This window comes from Acinonyx jubatus, chromosome E3 (assembly GCF_027475565.1).
Source record: "Acinonyx jubatus isolate Ajub_Pintada_27869175 chromosome E3, VMU_Ajub_asm_v1.0, whole genome shotgun sequence".
Lineage (NCBI taxonomy): Eukaryota > Metazoa > Chordata > Mammalia > Carnivora > Felidae > Acinonyx > Acinonyx jubatus.
The window spans coordinates 38,148,097-38,175,639 of NC_069398.1; the positions used below are offsets into that span (position 1 = coordinate 38,148,097).

The 27,543-nt window shown below is 60.5% G+C and overlaps 1 protein-coding gene across 4 annotated transcripts in view; it reads right to left on the minus strand.

Annotated features, from left to right (window-relative positions):
- PKD1 (polycystin 1, transient receptor potential channel interacting) overlaps positions 1 to 21,326 on the minus strand; it is a 44,117-nt gene extending 22,791 nt beyond the window's left edge. Inside the window, exons 1-11 of one of the 4 annotated variants that reach the window (XM_053213242.1) lie at positions 20,927 to 21,320; positions 6,636 to 6,707; positions 6,458 to 6,529; positions 5,991 to 6,160; positions 4,958 to 5,629; positions 4,680 to 4,863; positions 3,354 to 3,574; positions 2,832 to 2,947; positions 2,292 to 2,418; positions 1,730 to 1,977; positions 530 to 1,285 (exon numbers count right to left, since the gene is read on the minus strand). In XM_053213242.1, coding sequence (XP_053069217.1) covers positions 530 to 1,285; positions 1,730 to 1,977; positions 2,292 to 2,418; positions 2,832 to 2,947; positions 3,354 to 3,574; positions 4,680 to 4,863; positions 4,958 to 5,629; positions 5,991 to 6,160; positions 6,458 to 6,529; positions 6,636 to 6,707; positions 20,927 to 21,141 — 2,853 coding nt within the window. In that variant the 5' untranslated portion in view covers positions 21,142 to 21,320. Of the gene's footprint in view, positions 1 to 529; positions 1,286 to 1,729; positions 1,978 to 2,291; positions 2,419 to 2,831; positions 2,948 to 3,353; positions 3,575 to 4,679; positions 4,864 to 4,957; positions 5,630 to 5,990; positions 6,161 to 6,457; positions 6,530 to 6,635; positions 6,708 to 17,307; positions 19,582 to 20,926 lie in introns of those variants that run through there. The other 3 variants (XM_027042958.2, XM_053213243.1, XM_053213244.1) reach the window with 3 other exon arrangements.
- Positions 21,327 to 27,543: the final 6,217 nt, after the last annotated feature.

Consider the following 27,543-nt stretch of genomic DNA (forward strand, 5'->3'; position numbering starts at 1 on the left):
CCACCATCTGAGTCTCTGTGCACCCTGTCCCTGGGCTCCTGCCCGGGCCCACAGTCTCAGCACAGGCTGCTTGGGAAGGCACGGGAGTCTCAAGAGGCCTCGTGGTTCTGGGTGTTTACCCGAGTCAGCTGACAAAACAGGTGTGAGGAGGGAGCTGAGGTCAGAGACGGCCCTTCTGACGGCCCGTGTGCGGGCCGTAGAGCTGGTGGCTGACCTGTGCGTGTGTGGGAGGGCGTGGGGGGACACCCCAAGCAGCAGGTATGGCACTGACAGCAGCAGGGTGACATGAGGACCACCCCCCCGCAAAAGCACTCCCTTCAGCATGATGGGAACACAGCAGCGGCCTTGAAGACACTCAGGCTCCATGAGGGTAGAGCTGCTCAGGGGCCGTGGGAGAGACCGCAGATGCTCAGAGCTGCTGTTTGACAGGTGGTTCCTCACTAACTCGGGAACTACCACCGGTCTGAGGAGCCCAAGAACAGAACCTGCCCAGAAACCAACCCCGGGCCGCCTTCCCCGCCTCACTCACCACCAGGACGCCTTGCAGCACCCGGGCTTCGGGGCTGGGTGTGGCCCGGAGGCCGCAGATGGGCTCCTCGGCCTTCACCTGCAGGCTGAGGTTGGCCCGGCCGGCGCTGTTCTCCACCACCACCTCCACCGTGTGCTCGCCCTCACGGAGGCCGGGCAGGGCCAGCACCGAGAACAGGGTGGTGTTGGCCTCGAGAGCACAGCTGGGCACCAGGGCAGCCACCGGGGCAGGGCAGGCGGCCTCAAAGGGTGCACTGACATTGCCCCCAGGCCAGTGGGCCGTGGCCGTGGCGTTGGTGCCCGAGTCTACCCGGAGCACCAAGACCGAGCCGTTGGTGGGCACATAGAGGCGGCCATCGTGGGGGGTGGGATGGGCCACACGCAGGCCAGCCACCGGGGAGAGCACATCAAAGTCGCAGGACAGGTTGTGCGTGGACACGCTGTTGCCCACCGTGGCCCGGACCTCATAGTGCCCAGGCCGCCGCAGCCCCGGGTTGGGCCTCAGGCCGAGCAGAGGGGTGAGGCGCTCTGTGGCGGCGAGCAGCCGCAGGGCGCAGGCGGGGCCAGTCGGGGCCACCTCCAGCTGGGCGGGCAGGTGGGCCAGCCAGGCCGAGGCCACGGCGGACAAGTACGGCGCCTCAGGGCCAGGGGGTCCGAGCGCCAGCGAGCAGTGCAGGAGGGCACCTGGTCCAGCGTCGTGCTGCAAGGTGACGAGGTCACCGGGGAGCAGGGGGCCGTCCTGGCCCTGGAAGGGGACCTGCAGGAAGGAGGCGGGCTGTGTCGGGTCCTCACAGCGGGATGCTGCAGGGCGGGGGGCTACAAGGGAGCACAGGACCAGGGGCTCCAGCAGGCAGGCGGGATCCACCTGGGATAATCTAGACTCACACCCACAGGGGGCCCGGCTCTCGGGCACTCACTCACTCACTCACTCACTCACTCCCCCAGGCCCTCATGGAGGGGGCTGACAGACAGGCTCAGAGGGATGGGCCGTGCGCAGGGCAGAGGGCCAGGATGCGGGCCAGGCAGGGGCAGGGGCAGGACAAGCAGAACGGCCCGGGTGGCAGCTTCTCATGCTGGGGGGTGAGCAAGGACAAGGACAAAGCCGGAGAAAGGCAGGGGCCTGGCGCGCCAAGCGGAAGAGTGTACTGTCTGTGCTTCAGGGAGAGACCCAGGCCTCAGGCAGCAGGGCCAGCACACGTACTGAGTACTGGGTGGGAGGGCCTGCCGGCACGGAGAACAGAAACTCCTTCCAGAGCACACAGGAGGTCCCAGGGGGCCCTGGCCCTGACGTGGACGCATTGGCACAGGCCCGGGGCCGGCAGAGGGTGTCCGGTGACAGGGGGATACCAGTTTGGGGGCACCAGCGTCCCTCTGGGGTGCACGCGGGCACCGGCCGAGCCTGGCTCTCCAGGGACGCACTCTCAGGCTCCCCGCCATGTCCTGGGGCCCCTGCAAGGAGAGGAGGGGTGTCAGGGACCCCCGCTTGCTAATGGGCCCCAGTCAGGGACACCCCACCCCCAGGGAGACACGAGGTCTTGCCAGGCTGCACACCAACCCCCACCCCCACCATCCCTCCTCTATTCCTCCTGACACCAGGCCAGCTGACTGACTCAGGCGAGTCCCAGCGACACCGAGCAGGAGTCGGTTTCTCTACAGACCCCACTCTGTGCATCTCAAGGCTGGAGACCAGTCCAATAGCCAAGGAGCCACTACACGTGATGGCACAGACAGGTCCCCACTGCCCCAACGGGACGGAGCCCCACCTGCTCCTCCCTCGGGCCGGAACACCTGCAGCCGCAGCTGGGCGGGTCGGTGGAGCTCCTGAGTGCCGAACTCGGCAGCGATGAGGAAGGCTTCTCTACTCAGGCCCAGGCTGGGGAACACCATCACCTGGGGAAAAGGGGACTGCTCAGCTCCACAGACCCCAGCCCCCGCCACCCCACCCCCCCAGCACCCACTGGGTCAGAGGGGAAGGAGCCCCCAGACAGGGCTTCACATTGTGGCTAACAGTCACTCGAGACAAAAAATCAGGTCAAAACCATCTGTGGGCAGCAGGACCCTGACCTTGTTTTTTAAAAATCCACAAACACCCAGAGAAAACACTGAGGAGCACTCAGAGCTCTCTGAGCTACCCGGGCGGGTACCTCTCCCCTGTGCACGGCAGTGGGCTTCCTACGCGTCTCTCCTTGGCAGGTAGGACGTTAAAGGTCCAGAAAAAAGAGCTTGTTTTTCAGAGACACTCAAAAGCCAGGCCAAGGCTAAGTCTCCAGATCAGGTCGTGGAGGGTCCTGGGGTCAGCCTACCTCGACGGGCCCCTGGGGGGCTGACAGGGCCTCTTGCTGTGCCAGGGGACTCAAGGGTCCCTGCAGGTCTCCAGGGGGCGCTCCCACGAGGAAGTTCTCTGCATCCCACACAGGACCTGGGACAGCGCGTGTACAGTAAGGTGCTGGTCGCGGGCCAAGGAAGAGGGTGTCTGCGGGCCCCAGGCAGGGCCAGACCCAGGACTGAGCCACTTGTCGGTAGCCCCCCAGCCCCCTCCCCCTCTGTCTGCTTCATCTGGTGCAGGCTCAGGTTGGGACAACAGGTGCTCAGCAAACACCAAACCGACACTGAGCAGCTAGGAAGGAGCCTGGGTGAGAGACGGGACTGTCCTGGGGCAGCCGGGAAACACTGCGTGGTTGGGGGCTGGGGGGGGGGCGGGGGGCGGGACAGCCATGCGGAGGAGCTCCCAGGGCGGCCCGGAGACCTTTCATCGTTTAGGGAGGCAGCTGTCCTGGTCCAGGACACAAGGTGCCCCCTAGCCCCTCCGGTAGCCCCAAGCGCACCTCCAGGCCGGAGCTCACAGACGTAGCTGTGGGGCACCGAGCACAGGTCCGTGTTGCACTGCCCCGCGGGCCCAAGCCGCACGCAGCGCTCAGCCGTGGCAGGGTGCGGCTCCCCAGGCAGCCAGTTCTGGCAGCTCTCCAGGCTGAAGGCCTCACCCCGCACGGCAGGGCCCGCCTCAGCCCCCTCCACAGCCGAGAAGCCAATCCACACGTCCAGGCTCCTGCAGGCGGATGGTGGGGGGAGAGGGCACTCGGGGGGGGGCTCTCCAAAGACACCCCTCCATCTGCCCTGTCTCTCTGGGAGCTTCTTCCTCGTTCCCTACAGCAGCCCCTCAGGTGAGACCTTGTCCCTCCCCGCCTCCCCGCTTTCGAGACGAGGAAAAACGAGGCTCAGAAAAAGGACCTGGCAAGCAAGGCGGTGGCAATGTCCACCCCCACCTGCCCGTGGGGCCAGGGGCCCAGCTGAGGGCTCCTTGCCGGGAGAGGCCTCAATGTGGCCAAAGGCTGCACACACCCACGCTTATTCCGTGAGAAGGCTCCAGGTGTTGCATTTGGGGAGCAAGCCGCCTGAACATCAGCTCCCCAAACGCTACTCCTCACAGCTCTGACAAGGTAGGAGGGCCCTCCTGGAGACTGGGCTGATAGACACAAGGTCAGGAACGGGGACACACGATGGCACACGGAGAGGAGTGAGGTGCTATAGTCAGAGCCAGGCACTGGGGCCCGGCTACCGCCAGTTAACCGAGTGACCCTGGGCAAGGGCCCGGACCATTCTGGGCCTCGAGTTCCTCTGGTGGACACTGAGGATGTCCAGGGTGCGATCCACACTGCAATCGACACCTCCCCAAACAGGGACTCTGGGAGAAGCAGGCGTCCAACCTCCATTCCCTTCCCAGCCCTGGCAGGTGCTGAGAGCAGAGGCAGGGGCGAGGCCTGCTATAGGAGAGCACATTTCCTCGCGGGCCTGGGGGGGGACGAAGGCATCCAAGAGGTTCCTTGTGCGTGGGTGGCCTCCATGGTCACGCCAGAACTGTCCCTGCCCCTGCCAGGAGGGGCTCGGCAGGGGACAGCAGGGGGTGGGCAGCACGTGGGACCTGTGATGCATCCCCTACCCTACCCGTACCTCCACATCTGTGTCTGAAACTCTGATGAGATGGTGTCGGCTGAGCAGGGCTCCCAGGCCCCACTCAGGCCGGCCAGCCGGCCGGCCTTGGCCCCTCCAAGCACCCCCACCTCTCCTGATCCTCCTCAAGACTTAGGCTCTGTCTCCGACCCAGCATTCCGGGGATCCCACCTCACAGCCTGTCTGGGGGTGGGGGCAGGTACCTGGTGACCTGGGAGACCAGGAAGCGCTGGACGGCGGGACTGTCCACCATGGCCAGGGCGGCCCCGGCCCAGGCCCGGCACTGCTCCTGTGCCTGCAGCCAGGCGGCCTTCTCGGCCACCAGGCGGTAGCAGTGCCCATTACCGGGGAAGATCACGGTGTCCGAGGGGCAGAGCGGATGCACCACTGGGGAGTCAGCAGGCAGGGATGGGGGCATCAGTGTGGGCCCAGCCAGGACTGCCCCACCCATTCCAGCCCCTGGGGGCGAGAAGGCACCCACCTCGACCTGGCTCCTCGCCCAAAGACACAATACTGTAGGTGGCTTCCAGGCCGGAGCCACCACGATTTCGGACGCCAAGCTTGAGGGTCTCATCACTGAGTACCGAGACTGGACACTCGAGCTCCAGGGCAGCAGGGGCCGCCTCCACTTGCACCTTGGCCCCTAGCTGGGCCAAGCCAGCCCCCAGGGCCAGCACAGCTGTCACCTGGTAGTGGCCGGGCAGGGAATAGCGGTGAGTGGTGGCAGGACCAGCAACATCCACCTTAGGGGAGCCGTCACCAAAGTCCCAGTGTGTGGAGCTGACGGGTAGGGAGGCAGTGACATGGAAGGCTGCTGGCTGGCCAGAGGCCAGGGGTCCTGGAGGCCCCACCAGGGCGGCCCCTGGGGAGGCAGGGAAGACGTTCTCAAGGAGAGTGGGGCCCCCGCAGGCAGGGGCGAGGGGCAGCGGGGGGCTGGAGCACAAGGGTAGGCAAGCCGAGGAGGCGTTGGGGGCCTGGGCCGCCCCGCACAGGCACCAGCCCTGGTCCGAGAGGGCCCCGAGGCCCCAGCCAGCCGCAAAGCAGAAGGCGCCGCAGGCCTCGGGTGCCAGCGGGCCCTCGTGGGCAGTGGAGAAGGCCACCGGCACGACGGCACCGGAGCTGTTGTCCGGGAGGCAGGCGATGTACTCCTCACCTGGACAGAGCAGACAGCCTGGTCCTGGGCGGGCCCCGCCCTTGCTGCACCCCTGCCCCCACCCTAGGCTGGTCCCCAGGCAGGCCCCACCCCTACGGTGTCTGTGCCCCATCCTAGACCCCAGATCACGTCGCCACCCCCCCACCCCCCGCCGCCTGGCACTCACCACCCTCCCCTCCTCCCACCTGCACTGCTCCCTTGACCCCCGACCTGGTCTGTCTCAGCAGCCACAATTGCTGCCCAGGTACCTCTGTTCCCAGAGTCCCACCTGCCACCACCCCCCAGGCCGGTGACCCTGGAACACCTACGGGGTCCTAGCCGACAGAGAAGGACCGAGCTGGTCACATTCAGCCATACTCACCACAGCCGCTGTCTGACAATGGGACGCCGAGCAGGGGCCGGCCAGCTAGGGGGCCGGGCCCGGCACACGTGGCTGCCTCGGGCCGAACCACGCGAACCCGCTGCTCTTCCACCCAGCGAGGCAGCCACGCCAGACCACAATCACACTCCAGTGGGTTTCCGCTCAGGTTTCTGCAGGAGGCGCAGGGCCGGGCGCTCAGGAGTCGGCAGGGCAGATGAGGGGCCCTCGAGGAAGTCTGCACTGGCCTCGCCCCAGGGAGTGGGGGCCGGGGGCGCCCCGACACACACAGCATCCCACCACCCCTGTGGCAGCCCGCCAGGCCCTCGGAGGGCTCCAGCAGGCGAGCAAACAGCCCTCGGGGCCTGGTCTCAAATGGGAGTGGGCCCGGAGGCCAGGGCAGGACAGCAGGGAGGGTTACTGGGGGCCTCAGGGTTGGCTACCAACACCCACCAAAAACCACAACTTACATTTCACTTAAATTAAATAAATTAGCAAATAATCCTTCTTCTAAAGTAGAAATCTTGTTGTTACTTATGTCCCTGGAAGAAAAGGGGGATTCAGCAGTGTCTGACGGGAGCCCCCATAACCGAAATGGTGACAGGTAGCCACCACCTGACCCCCCCCCCCCCCAGAGGGGACACTCACAGCTCTGTCAGTGCGGAGAGGTTCACCAGGAGCCCAGCGTCCAGTGCCCGGAGCAGGTTGTGGGACACATCTCTAAGGAGCAGAGCGGCCACAAATCAGCGCCAGAGCCCTGGACAGGACGCGAGCAGGTGCAGGCCCAGGCCCAGGCCCACCCCCAGAGGCTTCCTCACAGCCACAACTTGCAGCCTCCCACCCCCCACTCACTACACTTGGGGCCAGGGTATGGGATCCAAACAAAGGAGCAGGAGAAGGCTGGGAGCCCTGAGTGCGCCATCCACACCCTGCCCCCACCAGTCCCCTGCCCCCTGGCCCAGCATGGCAGCCCAAGGGTCTCCAGGGCCAGGGGCCTAGCTGTTGCCGGCTCCAGGAAGGAGATGGTCTCAAAATGCCCTGAGACACAGTGGGGCACAAAGACCGATAAAAGGAGGAGATCCTGGTGGACAACCCCACAGCACAGCAATGCCAATGGAACGCAGCCAAGCCCAAGGCTAACAGGACCCCAGTAAGAACACGGTAGTACACAGGTTCAATGGGAAGCATCACCGGGCAAGAATCACCACGAAACGTAGGTTTATGCTATGTTACACCGAGCTGCGTGTGCTGGGCCCTCCGGAGACATATTGACCCAGCAAGAGTCCACTCAAGGACACAAGATTAACACAGACAACACTAGCCACCAGGAGTGAGAGACTGATCTCAATAAACCCCAGGAGGTTCAAAATCAAATGTGACAGGGGAACGTCTCAGCAGTGGGGAAAAACAAAAACCAAAACCAAGACCCAAAGTTAAAGGTGACACTCTTCTAGAACCGAACAGACTAAAAGAATACAGGAGGACGCGACAGACTCTTCACAGCACGAAAGGACAGGCAGAAAAAAACATCCGAGCCAGATGATCCAACTACAGAAAAACATGCAACCTCCACACAGAATATCAATAAAATCAGAAAACGAGCTGAGAAGAGCGCTAGCAATTTAGACAAGGGATCAAAGGCCCTAATGCCCTTTGCACACACACTGCTAATAAACGGTGAGGACTACAGGGGAAAAAAGACTTAAAGAACATGAAATTAGTGAGAGAAACGCAGAGGTCACAGACGGACGGAAAAACCGTTCCCTGTGGGTAACAACTGGAGACACCCCAATGGAAACAGCACGACAGACTTTTATCCAAGTTGTGAACGTTTTCAGAACCGTGACCCCTGGTCCTGGCGACGCTGGCCCCACTCCTCCAGGAGAGTCAAAGCCTTTCAGGCAACACGCTCTGTAGCCAAAGATTCCTGGCTGGCCTGGGGGTGGAGGCCACGGTGGCCCCTGCCCATCCACTTCTTGGAACAGAGACCCACGGACCACCCTGACCTGGTGAACACCTCTGGTCACCTGCTCCACTGCTCCCCTCACCCCTTCTTCAGGCTCACACATGTCTGAGTAGACCCTGGTCACGGCCTCCAAAGTGATGACACCTGGGCCTCCCACCCGCAGAGCCTCTGCCCTTCCAGATGTCACCTCCTGCCCTCTGAGGTCCCCAGAACACCTCTCACCAGCCCTACCCCTGCCCCCAGTGACAACCCAGTTGTGCAGAGGCCAGGGATCCATTGATGCCTCCTCCCAGCCTAACCATTCCTAGGTCCTGCCAACCCAGCTCTTAAAACGCTCAAGACTCCCGCCTACCCCAGCCACAGCCCAGTCCAGACACCCCATCCCCGGACACCTGCCTGGCCCCCACCCAGCTCGCAATAGTCACCCTCTGAAACGGGTCCTGCTCTGCCCGGCCTGCTCCAAATACAGCAGGACCTTAGTCAGAACACGCTGGTGTGAAATCAAGGTCCTCCCAGGAGCCGAGGCACTGAGTGGCAGCTGAGACCAGGCCTCCATACAAACAGGCCCCCAAAAACACAGAGGAAGGGGAGAGTCCCGGGACCTTGCAGGCTGGGATGCCTGGAGCAGTACCCCTGCCTGGCTTGCAATGCCAGGAACCACATCTGGAACCAGGCTATGGAAATGACCCCCACCACGGCCCCTGACAGCTGCTTCACCGTGGAGACCTGCTGGCCACACAGCATCTCATGGCAACCAACAAGGGCCTAGGAAAGGGCAGGACCAGCTGGAGCCCTCTCACAGGGCAGCACTGCTGCCCTCCCCCCCAAGAGCCAGGGGAGCCGCAGAGCCCCTCCTGTCACCTGTGGGGCAAACCAGGCTTTACAGTCAGAGAGCTTGGAGCCACCGGGCGGGGGCAGCCCCCTCAGGGGCAAGAAAAATCCAGGCGCAAAATGCAGCCCCTCTCTCTGCAACTGGACAAACGGAGATCTAAAGGAAGGGCCGGAAAGGGGCGCACAGTAACAACTCGGCCTTTTTTAAGTTTACTTATTCATCGAGAGAGAGAAAGAGACAGAGAAAGAAGGGGACAGAGAATCCCAAGCAGGCTCTGCGCTGCCGGCACAGAGCCTGATGCGGGACTCGATCCCACCAACCATGAGATCATGACCTGAGCTGAATGAAGTCAAGAGGCGGGGACTTAACCCGACCGCGCTACCCAGATGCCCTGGTAACGTCTCAATCTTGGGAGCAGGCAAGTCCCCCCACCCCCCCGTTTCCCATACTCATTCTGCCCTTGAAAGACAAGAAACGGGGTGTGGAGACTTCCGTGCAGAAAAGGACAGACTGCCCGAGGGGACCTGGGATGGGGGCTTCAGAGGGGAGCAGACACAAGGGCGGGTGGCATGGGGGGCCAGGAGCCCCACCGAAGAGCAGGTTGGGTCAGCAAGGCCTCCTCCACCCTGAGGAGGTGTACTGTGACTGACAATGGGCTCAAGGCCAGAGCCCTGCCCGTCCCAGCAAGGTGCCCCAGATAAGGTGCTGGCCTTAGCGAGCCTCTCGGTTTCCCACAGGCGGGAGGAGAAAACTCTGGGCGCGCGCGCGCGCACACACACACACACACACACACACACACACACACCTGCTCGTGTAGGTCCCAGGAACTCCAAGACTGGAGAGGCCTGACCCTGCCAGGTGGTTCCCAGGATGGGCTGGGCAGGCTGGGAGGCCAGGGAGACACAGCCGGCCTCACACCCACTGGTCAACTACGACATTCTGCAGTGGCAATGGCTATGCCATGAGAAACTTCCGTGAGACCTACGGACGGACCCCTCGGATGTCTGAACTGAGGCTGGCAGGGGGCCTGGGCCTCTGAGGGACAATCAGGCTGCGGCGGCATGAGAACCAACAGTCCCAGGAGAGAGACGATCCAGACAGATGCGACCTAGGGATGGTGGTGCACGGGGTGAGAGTTCCCAGGAGAGCTTCCCAGCTTGGGTCTCAAGCACAAGAGGAAAGAAAGAAGGAAAATCCCTAAAATGTTTTTCCACATCCCGTTTTCTGGAAAATCCATCATGAGTGGCAGCTGCTGGGAGCCGCCTGTGGTGCCTGAGAAACCAGGGCAGCGGGTGGCAGGGGCAGGTCGAGCCCGGGGCCCAGGCCACTCAGCCAGCACCCACCCTGGCCTGTCAGGGCACCACTGTCCCTGGCCTCATTGGCCTGTGGCTCCAGGCCATCCTCGGCCCAGTTAAGTCCTCCATCCAGCTCTGCCTGGCCTAGTGCGCCCCACTGAGGCTCCCTTCCCCCACATGCGGAAGGCCCCACCGTCATGGTCACACAGTCACGGGCACTGGCCACGTGCTCCTTGCCTTCCAGGCCCCAGCTGAGCCCCTTCCCCCACCCCAGCACTCACCTGGGCCGAGCCTGGCCCACAGTGCACAGAAAACACCAGCAGGCCCCCCGGGACCCTGCTGGCCAAGGTCCCATACCCTAAGGGCAGAACCAGGACAGGAGCCAGGTGCCACACCAAAGGTCCTGAGCCCCAGCCCCCAGTCTGCCCAGATGTGGGAGCATCTGCGTGGGGCAGGCCACAATGACCGTATGCACTGGCAGGGATGGGAAGAGCAGAAGGGACCCTGAGGGGGAGCCCTGGGGGGACGCCAGAAGGAGGAAACTGAAAGGAACCCACAGACCCAAGGTCCCAAACAGCCACTTGTCCACATTTCCATCTGTTCTTGCCATCACTGCTCTGGGGGAACACCAAGGAGGCCTCACACCAGCCCTGCTCCAAACCCCCAGCCGCTAGGACTTCTGCTTCAACCCCCAGGTGACATCATCACAGTCTGACACCCTGCCCCTACACCGGGGTCCTGCAATGCAAGGGGGAGACACAGCACGCCCAGGGAGCCTCTGCCACAGGGGCCCAGCACAGCCAAGCACAGCAGTGTCCGGCCCCTCCTGGGAGGAGGGCCAGTAGCCTGGCCGGACAGCACCCTTAAGAGGTCCTGGGGCAAAGAGGGCCCACCCTCTGGGCCAGCTAGACACTCCCCGGCCCCTCCGAGGCCCACACAAACAACCTCCAGGGACCCCAAGGCCCAGGCTGCAGGGGTCAGGCCAGCTTAGGGAGGAGGTGGGTGACCTGGGGACACACACACCACCAGGGGGCAGGCACACATCCGTGACAGCACAAGACACATTTCACCTCCCCAGGCACCAGGGATCAGGCCGGAGAGGCTGGCCTTCCTTCTCCTCCCCCAAAGTCACCCAGCAGTCACCGGGGAGCCCAGTGTCCCCCTGTGCCGGGGTGGTCCTGACTCCCCCCGCTTTCCAGACCAAACATTCTCTCGGGCCTTGGGGTTCAGGCATCCAACCGCATGTCCCTGTATGTCTGGGTCTGATCTTTCCTGCTCAAAGCAGAAGCCTAGTGGAGGGATCCCTGCTTCGACTACGGAGCTCAAAGTGCCGGCAAAAGCTGCTGAAGGACCCCATCCCATGAGCCACGGCAGCTCCCCTGTGCCGTCTGCACACAAGGCTCAGCACTTACGACCCGCCCCTGCTCACATCCCAGGCCGGGGAGGGCAGGGCGGGGCAGGGAGAGATCAGAAGGGGCTGCACTGGTAAAGTGGAGTGGGTCAGGGTGTGTGAAGGTGGAAGCCTGATGATAGGATGGCCACAGTCAGCACGTCCTGAGAGTTCCTGAGTCTGGGGGGTCTCCCAGAGCAGTCCCCTTCTAGAGTGGAGGAGCCCGAGGCCTGGGATAAGCTGGGACCCTGTCCCGCAGCTCTGAGCAGCCTCAGTTTCCTCCTCTGCCAAAGAGAGGAGTGGCCCCTGTGCCCGCTCCCCAGTCCAGATGCTGGGCGGGGTCTGGGGGCCAGCCGGAGCCCCCAAGGAAACATCTGCACATTCCAGACACATGCGGTCAGCGGCGGGGGTGAGTGCCAGGCCCCAGCCTGTCACCCCCACCCCTGCGCTGGCCGCCGCACTGGAAACAGGGCTTGGGGGGGGGGGGGGGAATGAGCGCTGGAGGGGCCTCTGCAGAGGTTATGTAACCCACTCCTTGCGAGCCAGCAGCTGCCTCCTCCCTCTGGCAGGACAGGACGGCCTTGCTGGAGGCGGAGAAGGTACCCCACTCCCCATCCAACGCCCAGGGCTCGGTGCTCCTCCCTCCATCCCTCACAGGCCTCCTGGAAACACAGCCTGGGCTGGCCGGTCCTCTCCCCGGAGGCCCCACAGGTCTCATCAGCCCAGCAAGGAAGAATCCCGCATGCCCCCCTCCCGCCCTCAGGAGCCAGGCCCAGGCACAAGGGGAGAGGCCAGAGTGCTGGACCTGGGCCCCCACCGCCGCCCCCCCCCCCCCACCGCATCACTAGCAGCACTGGGGGCAGGCGGCTGGGAGCCCAGCACCCGAGCCAGTTTGAGTGTAATAACCTCATTCTGTTTTCATTCCATCTATTTATGGTGAGCAAGGCTGGCTTCCAGGACCGGAAATGATGATGTTTAAATTAATGAATTCAAGTTTAGGAAGGAGCGGATTTGAAGACAAACATGCCGAGTGGGCCCGCGGGGGAGGGGCAGGGGCAGGCTCTCCGGGGAGAAGGGACAGGGAGGGCCCCTCCGGCCCCAAGGCATCAGCAAGGGGCTATCTCAGCCACCAAGGTGAGGAGGAAAGGCCTGCCGAGGGAACCTTCCAGATCCAGGAAGTGGCCCACATTTCTCAGCATCTTATGGGGCCCCCTTACCCAGGCTCTGCCCTCCCACAAGTGGACCCTCACCAGGACAGGACATGGGTATCTGGGGTGGTGATGCTGCTGGCCTAGGAAGCCCTGGGACCACAGGCTGGGCTGGGGCATGGGGGCGGGGGGGGGGGGGGGCTCTGACCTGCAGAAAGGAGATGAAGGTATGGGGTGTCCCCCACACTAGGAGGAAAAGACATCCTCTGGAGGAGAGGTGTTCCAAGTTCAATTCACCAGAGGTAGCCACCTTCAGGGCATTAACAAGGCAGGGCTGCCCAGGAGAGGGTCCAGCTTGCCCCTCCACCCACAGCTGGGAATTTGGGCAAGGGGAGGAAAGGACCAGTAAAGTGGGGGGGTGGGGGGGAAGCAGCCTCCCTCCAGATCTGGCACCGTGCCTAGGTACCACATCCAGACCTGTCACAGCCAGCCAGGAGCACACACCATCCCCTCCCACAGGTGGTAGTGCTGGGGCTCTGGGAGGCCACCCTCCTCACCATCACGCCCACCATCACCTCCCAGAGTCGGAAGACCGGACAAGAACAGCCGGGCTCCTCCCCATTCTGGCTGGGGAGCTGGCATGTGGCCTCTGGCCTTCCAGGGACACAGACATTACCCACTCGGCTGCTGGGCACAGACGACCGTGCAAACCAGCCTGACAGCAGGGTTACAGAGCAGTGTGAAGGCACCAGAACCTGGAGGCTGCCAGCGCTGTTAGCCTTGCCCTGAGCACTGGCCCTCATCCCCTGCTTAAACCAGCAGGAAAAGCTGGCTTCTGGCCCTGCCTCAGGACAAAGCCCTTTCCAGGGTGGCCCCCAGCACCCTGGAGCAAGCTCCGTGCCTTCAGGGCCCAGGGGGGCTGCTAAAGCCAGAGCCACCACACTTGTCCAGGCCGGGGCCCACAGCACCTCAGGGAGAGAAAGCCCTGCCCACCTTGGCCACAGATGCAGCCCCCTCCCTGGCACGGGCGGCTGGGCACCACCGGGCCCCTTGGCGGAGACAGCTGCCAAGCCACAAAGAACGAGGTGTTCCGGGAAAAAAGGACGTGAGCTGCATTTTCCAGCTGCGTTTTGTTCAGCAGCAAGACTGCAGGCACGCTCGGCCGGCGCCCCCGCTGCACGCGGCCCACCCCGTGGACACAGCCCCGCCTTGGCCGGCTGGAGACACACAGGCACCCAACTCGGAGGGCCAGGCCCCAGTGTGCCCGGGGCCAGACGGCCGCCACCACCCCAGACAGCGGCAGGACACACGGGGTGTTTTCATTCCAGAGTGCTCAGCGGGCTGGGCCCGTCTGGGTTCCCGCTGCTGGCGCTGGCCACTGCAGAGTGTTCCGGAAAGGAAAATGTGCATCTCCATCCAAAATGGCTTCCTTACTTGACACCAAAGCCCAGCCAGGGTCTCCCTCGAGAGCCAGGGTCTCAAGAGCCGTGGGGGAAACACAAATGGTGGGAGAAGTACCGCCCCCCGGTCCCAGGGGTAGCCCGTGGGGGCAGGACCCACACCCCGCAGGGCCACCCAGCCAGCTGTGATAGGACAGGGGCCAGAGACTCACTGCTCAGGGCCAAGGCAGAGCGAGAGAGAGAGGAGGAGGAGGCCCCTATAGGAGACGACACTCTGGTCTCGGGGGAGAATCACAAGATGAGCCTGCAGGGAAGCAGGAAAGGGAACCCGAGTCTCACCAACACCGGGCACCTACACTGCTAGCCCAAGGGAGATCACAAGGCTGTGCCATGTGCGTGACCACAGGCAAGCAGCAGGAGGGTGCCAAGCGGCTCTCATGGCCCTGGATCTCAATGGCGCCACATCATCCCAGGTCACAGAACAAGGTGACCACGAGAATTCACACATTCTGTTTATACCTCCAAGCTTCCAAGTGTCACGAATCTGTACTCGAATGCATCAAAAACACAAACGCATAAAACTGAGATCCACACACCAGAGGAGCGCACCAGGCCTCACGAATCCCCACCACTGCGCGACCCTGCGTGGAAGGCACCCCCGAGGTCAGACCAGGGGCGGCAGGAAGGCTTCTGGACACAGGCGTCTGTGCAAGGGTCCGCCTGCTGGGGCTCCCTTGTGCCTGCCTCATCGGCCGTGGGGTCTGAGCAATGTGCTCAGATCTGAGTCACCAGCACATGTGCTCCGGGGGTCCTCTCCTCGGGCTTTTGTCTGTCAGCGGGCGGGTCCCAAGGACCCACTTTCCGGCAGCCGGTGCTTGAGGACAAAGTAACAGGCTCCAAGAACATGGGGCAATAGAACCGAGGGCCACTTGGGCAACAGTTACGATCACTGTGGCCTCAGCACCGAGCCTTGTGGACGAGCCCACAACCCCAGGAGGGCATCCATTCAAGGTGCCTGCCTTGCAGGTGTGGACACTACAGCTCAGGAAGGCTGAGTGACTCAGCCAAGGTCACGCAGAAAATGGGGGAGCTGGGGGGCGCCTGGGTGGCTTAGTCGGTTAAGCGTCCGACTTCAGCTCAGGTCATGATCTCGCAGTCTGTGAGTTCAAGCCCCACATCGGGCTCGGTGCTGACAGCTCGGAGCCTGGAGCCTGTTTCGGATTCTGTGTCTCCCTCTCTCTCTGACCCTCCCCCGTTCATGCTCTCTCTCTGTCTCAAAAATAAATAAATGTTAAAAAAAAAAAAAATTAAAAAAAAAAAAAGAAAATGGGGGAGCTGGGACGTGACCCAGGTCTGACTTAGGGCCAGAGTCCCGACTCCTGGGTCCCCACGCTTCCCTACTAGAACCAGGCAGGAAGTCAGCAGGAAGAACCACAGCGTGGATGGCCAAGGGAAGTCCAAGGAGGGAGTTGGGCCCAAGGGCAGGGCCGAGCAGGCAGCTGAGCCGAGATCCCACCCAGTCCCTCTCAATCCCACTCAAAGATGTCCCCACTGCCACCTCGTCGAACCAGGCCCCCGTGTGCAGCTCCAGGGCTCTGCTCCAGAACGTGCTGACAAAATCACTTCTCTGCCACAACTCCCCAGCCATGTGACCTGAGGAAGTGACTCCACCTCGGGAAGCCTCAGTTTCCCAGTCTGTGAAACGCATCAAGTGTGGTTCCAACCCCACAGCACTATGGCAAGGCACTGAGAGATCAAGGACAGAAAAGGCTTAGCAAGGAGCCCAGAACATGGCAACACAGAGGGAGAGGACGAGACAGTGGTGGGGAGTGGGGGTGCGCACCCCCCCCCCCCCGCTCTTTTCTTCAGAGATTTGTTTTTTAATTTGGACGTAATTCACATGCTCTGAGGTTCACCGTTGTGAAGTATACAATTCAGTGGTTTTTAGCATCTTCTCAGGGTTGTGCAACCATCACCACTGTGTGATTCCACAACATTCTCATCACCCCAAACAGAAACCCCACGCTCCTTGGCCATCATCTCCAAACCCCATCCCCCACCCCAGCTGGAGAAAACACTAATCTGCTTTCTGGCTCCGTGGATTTGCCTGTTCTGGACATTTCCTACCGGTGAAATCATTCAACACGGGGCCTCTAGTCTGGCTTCCTTCACCGAACATGTTTTCAAGGCGCATCCAGGCTGTTGCAGGTGCCAGCGCTTTGTTCCTTTTGATGGCTGAGTGGTACTCCACCGTGTGGACGGACCACATTCCGCGGATCTGCTCGTCTGCTGCCAGACACTGGGGCTGTTTCCACGTCTCTGCTACCGTGGGTAGTTTATGGGTAGACACGGGTTTCAGTTCTCTTGAACAGACACCCAGGAGCAGAAATGCTGGCTCCTACTGTGACTCCACATTTAATCTTTCCAGGAGCTGGCAGATGGCTCCCCGATGTGCCGCCCCGCTTTACGCCCGCCCGTGGTGCGTGAGGGTTCCAGCTTCTGCACGTCCTCACCAACACGTGCTATGACCCGTCTTTGGTGATAGACCTCTCTCTGCGGTTTGATCTGGGTTTCCTTGAAAGCCGGACGCTGAGCATCTTTTCACGTGCTCACTGGCCACCCGCGTCTTTATTGCAGACAACGTCTGTTCAGATCCTTCACCCATTTTCACTTGGGCTGTGTATCTCATCAGCATCGACCGTGTGTAAGACACCCTCCGTTTACGTTCTGGCCGCAGGCGCCTATCACAGAAACGGCCTGCACATGCTCGCCCCTGCAGGTGGGCCCACCCCCAGAGGTGGCCGCCCTCACGGCTCCCGGGCGCCGCTGGGCTCCCGAGGGTTGGCTGCTGGCGCTGCGGGCGTTCCGGTGTCGGTCCCTTCTCGTACCCAAGCGTGCACACGCAGCCACGGCCTCCCCACTCGCCCTCCCGCCCAGTTGGGGGCCAACCGCACCCAGAAGCTGGCAGGTGCCCTCCTGTCTACAGCTCTGGCAACTCAGCCTTCCGTGTCCCACTGGGAAACCACCGCTACACGTGCGTTTCTCTCTGATTTCTAAGTGCAGGCCGGCCACACCGTGCAGCTTGGGGAACGTGAGGGGAGAGCAGCTGGGCACACGGGAGGCGCCAATCCTCCCGAGACCCATCTCCACGCAGCAGCCAGTGTCCCCTGCCACTTCTATCGGGGACCTTTCAATGCCACCCTCCCCTCCTGCTTCTCCCACGCCTCCGTCACCTCGAGCCTCAGAGACCCCTCCAGGCTGTCCCCGTCTGGCACGCACTCCCTCAGACCTTGCAGCGTCACCTACACCGGGGGTCCGTCCAGGCAGCGCCTCAGAAGCGGCCCACTCCCCGCATCCGTGTCTTCGGTTTAACATGGGCTTGACCGTAATAACCGAGCCTCACAGACTCTAGGCACGGGGTGCAGCACACAGCAGCCAGGCTCTCCGTCTGATGACGAGGGCTCAGGGAGGGGACCCTCTGTGGCCAGGCCAGTCCTCAAGGCAGCAACACACGCGGCACGTACAGCCGGACGCGTTACGCACACAACGGGCCCAACGGCCACAGATGCCACCTCCCCTCACGCCCGTGTGCCACGCAGATGCTGGGGGCCCAGCCTCCCCGGTCTCCCTCGCTCCCTCCTGTCATTTAGGGGTGAGGCCCTAAGTACTCTCAGGTGACAAAAGACCCTAAGGTCCTGATATTTGCCTCCACGAACCAAGTCCCCACCGAGTTCCTGCTCCAAACCTAGTCCTACAGACCACCGACGGAAACCAACAGCACACATCCCGAGAAGGGGGTGGCCGACAACAGCCAGCCACACGTGACACTGATCGACAGACCATAGCTGGAGGAGCACCGTCACATCCAGACCTCTCTCCTGTGACCAACATTCTACCTCCGTGCTGTCCTGTGCCACGCAGTAGCCACTGGCCACAAGCGCCTCCAGGGTACTTGAAATGTGGCTTGCCACACAACACAGCTCTGGACTGTCAAACTACAGGAAACGGAGGGCAGCGGGACAAACCAGATGTCGCCATGGTGATGGCAGAGGTGCAGTTCAAGCCCAGACCCCAGTTGGGGCTGCTTTCAACAAGCAGCATGAGGAAGGAAAGAGATGTGGGAAGACGGATACCTCGTCAGAAGACAGAGCACAGTAATTGCACTGTGTGGACCATATCTGGATCCTAATTCAAAGTACTCAAAAAACAGAGACAATCCAAAACCTAAACACGCTGGACACATACTGAGATCAGGGAATCACCCACTGTCTTAGGGGAGACCATGGTGTGGCCATCCACTCCAAAATGCTTATACATCAAAGAACGAGAGAGCTGGAATTTGGTTCAAAAACGGAGGTAGGAGTGTGGAGGGCAGGGCAGAGGGCAACGGGTCCATGAGGTTCAGCACAAAACTTTGCCTACTTCTGTGCATGTTCCAATGGTACACGATGAAGCTTTAAAAACAGCAACCCTTTGCTAGTGACGTCACCTCTCTCAGGCCACCCCAGCAGCACCATCTCACCCAGGAAAGGCTCAGTTTCAGAAGCCCAGGCCATCCTGCATGCTGAGGCGCTGAGGCCCCGAGTCCCCTGTGGGCCAGCCTTGGTCCCTATACCCGTCTGGCCCTGGGGCACCTCAAGCTATACGAGGAGTCTCATGGAGGGGTGGCCACGGGACTGATGACACAGGTACCAGGCCTGAACCGCTGGCGGCACCCAGAAAGCAGGGCTGCTGGGGCCCCTGGGCACGCACACCCTTACCCAGCAGGCTCCCTGCCCTCTCTGAGCTTGGTCCCTCTCCCTTGGAGAGGAGAAGACTCCCCTATCTCCCTCTCCCTGAGCACAGGGCTTGCAGGGTTGACAGGCTGCTGGGGCAGCCAACAGAGCCCAGATGGTGGTCTGGGGAACCAGTGGGGAGCCCGATCTCCCTCAGTTCCTGGCCCCCAGCCTCCAGAAATCTCCCAGAGGCAGCTTCGGAGTGTAAAGGACAGTGTGGGGTAGCCTCTGATCCCCATCTGCCTACTTCTCAGGGTCCCATTGCAAGCTCAGCGGGTCCAGCAACCTGGGAATCCTGTCCTGTCAGGCTGGGCCAGCCCGCCAGTTCCCAAGACCAGAGCCTAAGGGGACACACATGAAGCAACAGTCCTGGGCTCCATCACTGTGCTCAAGAGGCTCCAGAGCCTGAGCCCCGCTGCAGGCCCCCGAGTGACCCACCTCTACAGTTGATTTCCTGCACAGCTCCTGGAGGCCAGCTCAGCACCAGGTGCTGGGGAAGCAGGGGAACCAGAGAAGAACCAGAAGGAGCCAGGCCTGACCTCAGCAGCTCCCAGCCAACCAGAGACGGGTAACTTCACTCACAGCATCCAGAAGCAGGTGGGGTGCATCGGAAGCGATTATACAGGGGCTGGTGCAGGCGACACGCCCATCTCCCACCTCAGAGACAGCTGGGATGGCAACTTAGGCTTAAGTGACCAGGTGGCTGAGCGACAGGCTCCCACCTGACCCTGGAGAACCCCCAATTCCACCCGACAAAGCCCCAAGGACATCCAGACCACCCAGGAGAAGTACCCATCCCTACCTTCACCCAACCTACCCGCCAACATCCAAACTCATCTCAACACTGGCCACAGGTCCCCTAATTAAAGGGGCCCACACACTGGAGGCGCCCAAGGAATGTTACAGAACCAAATTCCAGGACCCATCCCCGGGGTGGGATGGTCTGAGGACACTAAATGCTCCCCAGAGGATTCCAGCATGTGGCCAAAGACAGACGGGACTCCCAGCTCAGGTGCCTGAAAGTGCCCAAGACATCCACACAGGGCCACAGGAATGCGGATCAGCAGGCCCCGAGCCTGTCCCCTAGCCAGGGGACAACGGTCTGCAAATCCTGGCCCCCTGCACCCTCCCCATTCCAACTCCGGGTCCGGAGCACCTCAGGCAAACTGGGCCCTGCCATGTGCTGGCCGCTACTTGTTCTTGGGCAAATCACACCATCCGAGTCCAAGTGGAAACCTGACAATAGCTCTTCAGCATTTTAAACCAGTCCTGGCAACTCCACCTACCCATTGTCCCCAGGATAACATCGGAGCCCTAGACACGAGGAGCATAAGGTCCATTAAGAGCGCAGCCCACCTCTCGTCCTGCCGGGCTCCCTCAAAATGCCCCTGCAGTTGCCACAGTGGGGTGTACCCTACACCCACACATGGCCAAATGCAGCCCCCAAGCCTTGCACACACCGCTCCCTCCTCCCCGCCTCCCGCAGCCTCCAGACTCCTCCTTCAGCATCAGGCCAATTCTTACACATCCTTCAAATCTCTGTCCAGACACCTCTTCCAGGAAGCCTGGCCCGCCATCCCACACAGAGCTCTCTCCCTCCTGGTTTCCTGCTGCAGAAGTCCCAGGTGCAGAGCGTTCCCCCCAGGCTGCGTTCTATTAGCCTCTAAGTAGCGTCTAACAGTTTGCGGGTTCCCTTCAGACGCCTCCCACGCAGCCCCCGCGCGCTGCCGCGGGTTCCCCCTTAACTCGCGATTGCGGAGCCCCACCAGGTGGGATACTTCTGCTTTCAGAGAAACCGGGATGTTTCTGCTGCGCCCTGGCCCAGGCCAGGGGGGCTGAGGACCCGCCGCGGTCCCGGGTTTTCCTTATTTAGTCGGGCCCGACCTCACTGCGTTTGGAGCCTCGCCCTGGGAGAGGCCTGGCCCGCACTGCGTTTCCCCTTCAGAGGCCGGGGACGCGCCCACGCCCTGCGAGGCCCGCCAGGCCGGCGGCCTGCCCGGCCCGGCCTCTCCCCGGAGCCGAGGGTGCAGTCGCGCGGAGGCCGCCCCACGCCCCGGGCGCCCGCGAGTCCCGGCGCCCGCCCGGCGCCATGGCAACCGCCCGGCCCGCGGCGCAGGGAGGCGAGTTACTCACAGCGCGGTGGCGTCGGCGGGGATGCGCAGCGCGGGTCCGAGCGTCCGCAGTCCGCGGCCGGAGCAGTTGACGCGGCAGGCGGCGCCGGGCGCCGGGCCGCACAGGCAGGGCGGCGCGCACGGCCCGCAGCCGCGCCCGGGGCCCCCCGCCAGCGCCCCGAGCCACAGGCCCAGGCCCAGGGCGAGCGCCAGGCGGGCGGGCGCGGCGGGCGGCATCGTCAGGGCAGCGCGCGCATGGCCCCGGCCCGGCCCCGAGCCCCCGAGCCCGCCCGGCGCCGGCGGCCGCGGCTCAGGCGGGGCCCGCGGACTGCATGGCGGGGCGCGGGGCGGGATCCGACGGCGGCCACGGCCTGTCTGTCTGCGCGACGCCCGCTCGGCGCTCGGGCCCGGCCGCACTCTACGTCCACGGCCGGCCGGTCGCGCGCTCGCGCTGCAGTGCGGGCCCGCTGCCGCTCCTCCTCCAGCTCCTGGCGCGGCGCGGGGCGGGCGGGGGCGGGGCGTCCTCAGGCCCCGCCCTTCGCTCTGCAGGGCGGTCGCGCGCTCGGGGGGTAGGCGGGGCGTGGCGCGGCCGCGCGCACTCCTCCCCCGGGAGCGGCGCGGGTGGGGCCTCGGCGCAGCTGCCCTCGCGCGCCCTCCAGCCTCGGTTCCCCGCCGCCGGGGCGCCCCGCAGCCCTTCGCGGTGGCGAGCGTCGCCGCAGTACGAACACCAGCGGTGGTAACCCCCGCGGCCCGCGACCTTTGAGCGCCCGCTGCGTGCGCTCGCCCACTCCCAGCGCCTCTGTCCCTTTCCGTCTCGGCCCTATTCCAAGCTCCTGGCCCGGGGTAGGCGCTCAGTAAATACGCACCGCGTCCTTTCTTGGCGCTCCTCCAGAGGGCCGGCGACGTGTGGCGGCTAGTCCCCGCTGTCACGGAGGTGACGCCCCAGGTGGGCCTCAGCTGGGCGGGGGAGGCGCAGCGTCCCAGCCGCCGCCCGCCGGGCGGAGGGCAGGAGGCCTCGCTCTGCAGCCGGGGCACCCGCGTCCTACCAAATCTAAAAGAAAAGTGGATTTGTGGCTTTTGGGGCTGGGGAGCCTGGAATGGGGAGCGACTGCTAATGGGTGTGGGGTTTCCTCCTGGGATGAGGAGGACGTTCTCTGGAATTAGGTAGTGGCGATGGTTGCACAGCCTTGTAAACACACTAAAAGTCACTGAATTGTGCTCTTAAAAGGATGGATTTTACGTTGTCTCAACTTTCAGTGAAGAAGTAATAAAATTGTTCCACCATCGGGCCATTGTGGATGCCTGACTGTAGGTAGCAGAGTGGTCACAGGGAGAAGTCCCCAGACCCTCACATGGGCGAGGTCCCTGTCCCACTATCCTGAGACCAGGTGCCAGACTGCATCCCAAGGCTTCCGGACTTCCTGTCCTCTGTCCCCCTGCTGAAAATAGCTGGAAACCTCAACCAGATCCACAAGTCTGGGTCTATGTCCTGCTACCTGTCACTGGAAGAGCCCAAGCAAGGTCACCATGGGGCGCACTGCAGCTCTGCTTCCCCTCCCCCCCAGCATGACGTGGCATCCAAACCCCTCACTCTCCTCATCTGTGTAATGGAAATAGCATTTAGGGCTGTTTCAGGGCTGGGGGAAGATCACATCCAGCCCAGAGCCAGCTCTCAGGAAAGATCCCAGGGTGAACAGGTGGGGACCCCATGAGGCAGAGGCCAGGGATGAACAGGGAACAGGTAGTCTGCCATGTCCTGGAGGTCACATGACTCAGGAACAGGCAGAGGATCTCCAGGTGTCCAGGGTGGAGGAAGGCGGCCGATAGTCCAGCTCTGGCAGCTGTGGCCCGTTCTCAGGGCTCAACTCTCCAATTTGGAGCCTCTTGGACCAATTCCCTACAGGGTACGGAGAAGGACTTAAGTTAGACAGGAGGGGGAATACGGAGGGACTGTTGAGCCCGCGAGCCTCTTGGGCCTCATGAACACTTTTATACAGAGTCATAGAGGGAGTGCTTGGGAACCCAGTTTGGAAAACACTGATATGAGGGTCTAAGCCAAGGTGGGGTTGATGGGGTGACGCAGGAGCCCTGGGGAGGGAAGGAAGAGGCTCAGATGGTACCTTATCTGGGGACTGGGATGGGTGGGCATGACCTCAGGGAGGAGGGATGTGGAGGGAAAGGTGAGAAGTAGGTTCTGGACACGTGGTGCCCTAGGCCACTGGAGAAGGTGCCCAGAGTGCAACTTAAAGGGGGGGGGGGGGTGAGACTGGGAGGGGAGGGTGAGCAGACCTGGGGCAGATGAAAATCCCCAGATGTGGGGAGCCCCACCCTAGAGGAGGAGGGGAAAGAAGGTTTGGAGGGAGTCTGAACGAGAATGCCCCAGAGAAGTAGTGGGAAACAGGTACGGTGTATGGAAGTTGAGGGAAAGGCTACAGGGAGGAAGCCAGCAGGGGCTCGGGCTGCAGGAACAGAGCAAGGGCTGGGGGTGGTGCAGCCACGCATGCCCCCTTGGCCCACCCACACTGCACAGAACCACATGTACCCCCCCCCTTGGGGCTTCCAGCACTGTCTACAGCCTCCCGCCTCTTAACCCTTCCCCACGTTGTTCCCTTTGCCTGCAGTGCTTTTCCATCCCACCTCTACGATTACTTACGCTCGCAGAATCAGCAGAGGTACCTCCTCTAAGAAGCTTCCTCGGCCCCTATGTCATGTGCCAATTGGCATCACGCACTCGGGGGACGCGTATTTATGAGCTATCTATTGCGGGCAGAACACTTATGCAGGTGCATGTCAGCGCCCCTAGTCCTGAGGGTCATCCCGCCCCTCGATCCTGCCATGTCGCCTGCATAAAGCTGAAGGCACTGTATTCACCCATGACCTTTACTGAGGGCGCATGGAGTGGAGGGGTTAGATAGCAAGCCAGATGCCAGCCGGTTGGTGGCAAGTGAGGGAGTACACGTGGCAGTGGCCCGTTGCTCCTAGATGTCAGAGGAAAGAGAAGGGTACAGAGTAGCGGTAAAGGGTTTTTCTTCCCGTGAGACAAAGGGGAGGAAACCCACATCCTTCGTTTCTCCACCCTTCCCTCCACAGCCTCCTTCCACGGAGTCCTCACGCCTTCCAGGTGCCCGTCCAACCCAAACTTTTAATTCCAGTCAAATGACAAACTTGAGATAGGAAAAGAGAGGTGAAAAATGAGAAAAGCAGGTGAATCCAGTCTAAGTGACTGTTTGAAGAAGGTGGTGGAGTAAATGCAATTGTTTCAAAAGGATTTCTGAAACAGAAAAGACGTGTTTAAGGAAAAAATTCATTATCTGGAAATGAAATTCTTGACTCTTTCAACAAACAGAAAATAAAATGGGCCAAAGATTTGTTTGATTCAGAGAGGGGGACATTGGAGAATTGGGTTTTTTTTTTAATGTTTATTTATTGATTTTTGAGGTGGGGGAGGGGCAGAGAGAGAGAGAGAGAGAGAGAGAATCCCAAGCAAGCTCCAAGCTGTCAGCACAAAGCCCAGCATGGGGCTTGAACCCAGGAACCCGTGAAATCATGACCTAAGCCCAAACCAAGCATTGATACTTAACCAACTGAGCCACCCAGGTGCCCTGACAATTCTTTATTGATAAAACTTAGATTTTCAGGTAGTTTTTTTTTAAGTTTTTAAAAATTTATTTGAGTAATCGCTACACCAAGTGTGGGGCTTGAACTCGCAACCCCAAGATCAAGGCACTGCATGCTCTTCCAACTGAGCCAGCCAGGTGCCCCTTAAGGTTTTTAATGAAGTCAATGATAGCTGTTAGCGTAAAAGGGAAAACTGGGGTGGGGGGGAGGAGTACACAAGAAAACCTAATCAGCCCAGGAAAGAATTACAAAAGGAAATAGTGGATCAATGTATTAATCAGAATAAGCATTTTTTTTAATTTTTTTTCAACGTTTATTTATTTTTGGGACAGAGAGAGACAGAGCATGAACGGGGGAGGGGCAGAGAGAGAGGGAGGCACAGAATCGGAAACAGGCTCCAGGCTCCGAGCCGTCAGCCCAGAGCCTGACGCGGGGCTCGAACTCATGGATCGCGGGATCGTGACCTGGCTGAAGTCGGACGCTTAACCGACTGCGCCACCCAGGTGCCCCAAGAATAAGCATTATTAATCAAGTAAGACCCAGCACATGGGTGATCATAATACATGTAAATTTTGTTACATTTCCCTGCTACGGAACAAGGATTCTCGTGATGAGGAGGCATACTAAATATATGTTTAGTACAGTACAGGCTCCCCTCAGCCCACCCAAACACAAGGACATCTACCTGAGGTGAGTCCTGAAGAGCCGTCTGCAGAGGATCTTGGGACAAGGCAGGACACCCTGACAAGCCAGGTAATTGAAAGATAAATGTAGGGGCCCCTGGGTGGCTCAGTCGGTTAAGCATCTGACTCTTGGTTTTGGCTCAGGTCATGATCTCACGGTTTGCCGGTTCGAGCCCCGCATCAGGCTCCTCATCGACAGCACAGAGCCTGCTTGGGATTCTCTGTCTCCCTCTTTCTCTGCCCCTCCCCTGCTCATGCTCGCTCTCTCTCTCTCTCTCTCTCTCTCTCTCTCTCTCAAAATAAATAAATAAAACTTAAAATGATTTTTTTAATTAAAAAAGAAAGGTAAACGTAGAAGCGATAGATTCCTTCTTTGTATTAATTGCAGTCATGGTTTCATGGGTGTATACATATGTAAAAACTTACCAAATTGTACATTTTCTTTTTTAAGGTTTATTTATTTAAATAATCTCGACACCCAAGGTGGGGCTCGAACTCACAGCCCTGAGACTGAGTCGCGTGCTCTACCGGCTGAGCCAGCCAGGTGCCCTAAGAGTATAAATTACCTTAGAAGAAAGAGTAGAATGGATCGATAAAACAAAGAGAGCTATTTTTAATGTATAAAGCCACTGAGATTTTTAAAAAGAGTCTGCTGGCAAGTGTGACTGCAAGAGAGATAAAAACAAAATACAGAGCATTAAGGTGAAGAACACAGGATTATTCACAGAAATAGAAGTAAAAATTATAAAAGAAATACATGTGCAATTGTTCATAAACTTTTGAAATCTCGATAGGATCATTATATGCTAGAATAAGACAAACTATTAAAACTGACTCAAGAAGAAATAAAAAGTTCAAATAGACCAATCATAAAGGAAGAAATCGAAAACGTAGCAGAGCCATGGGGTAGGGGAGGGGAGAAGACACTTCATCCAGATCTGTTTATGGGAAAATCCCATCAAATGTGGACAGATCAGATATGTGATCTGATGTGATTTTATGTGTACTCTTAGAGGACATGGGCACATCCCAATAAATTTAATGCATATTTATGTGTAATGCAACGTATTCGGTATAGCATAATTTGTATGCCTAAACAAACTGGGTTAAGATAGTACAGAAAAAGGAATCCGTTGTCCGGTGATTTTCAGGTCTGTGTCAACCACAGAACCTTTGTTTCACACAAAACCGCAAACTACAAAACGTGGACGGTGCTGAGGGAGCTGAGCAGTGGATCCCAGAGAGATGCGGGTCCTGGTGCTCAGAGCCTGGGAACGGGGCCTCACCTGGCAAACGAGACCTCGCAGCTGTGATTGAGTTAAGGGTCTTAAGATGAAGGGTTGTCCTGGATTAGCCAGAGGGGGCCTAAATGTGATCACAACGGTCCCTGTAATGGGAGATTTGATGGCAGTAGGAAGGCCGGGTGGCTCTGGAAAGGGGAGCTGGAAGAAGGTGGCCACGAGCCAAGGAGAGCAAGCTGAAGAGGCAAGGATCCTCCCCAGAAGAACCCAGACTTGCTTTAGCTCCCTGAGCCCCGTCAGCTTCCTATCTCCATTCACCGTGGCCTCCCAAGCAGAATAGAACACATTTGAGCTGTTTTGTGGTGGTACCACATTTCCCTGCTATAGATCTTTGTTACCTCTCCTACATTTTTGTGGGAGACTGATACGGTCGCCACTGCCAGACCTAATAACGGTTTGGGGAGAACGAGCACTTTTATTTCTTTTTTTTTTTCCTTAATTTTTTTAATGTTAATTTTTTATAGAGAGAGACAGAGCGTGAATGGGGGAGGGGCAGAGAGAGAGGGAGACACAGAATACGAAGCAGGCTCCAGGGTCTGAGCTGGCAGCACAGAGCCCGACGCGGGGCTCGAACTCACGGACCGCGAGATCATGACCCGAGCCGAAGTGGGACAGCCAACCAACTGAGCCACCCGGGCGCCCCAAGCACTTTTATTTCTCGTGGGCGGAAGTCACAGATCACTTTCATAATTAAGGAGAAAAGGAGAGACAAGGCGAGTGCATCACTGGCCCACACCAGGCGCAGCCGGTGCTCGGACTGCTGCAGTTGTCATGGCTCCACAGGTATCCGTTTTATTCCTTTATACCTCTGCCTCCCCAGCACAGCACTCAAAGGTTGCCCGGAGAGCCTGGAGTGGGGGGCTGTCCTGTGCTCCTCCAGACAGAGGTCTCACCTGCCCGGGGCCGAGTGCAGAGTCGGACCGAGCAGCAGCCCGCGGGGCTCAGGCACATTTTGCATCCTGAGACGGACCGCCAAGAGCACTCAGGTCTGAGTACCTGAGCCGGGGGGGGGGGGGGGGGGGGGGGGGGGGGGGGGA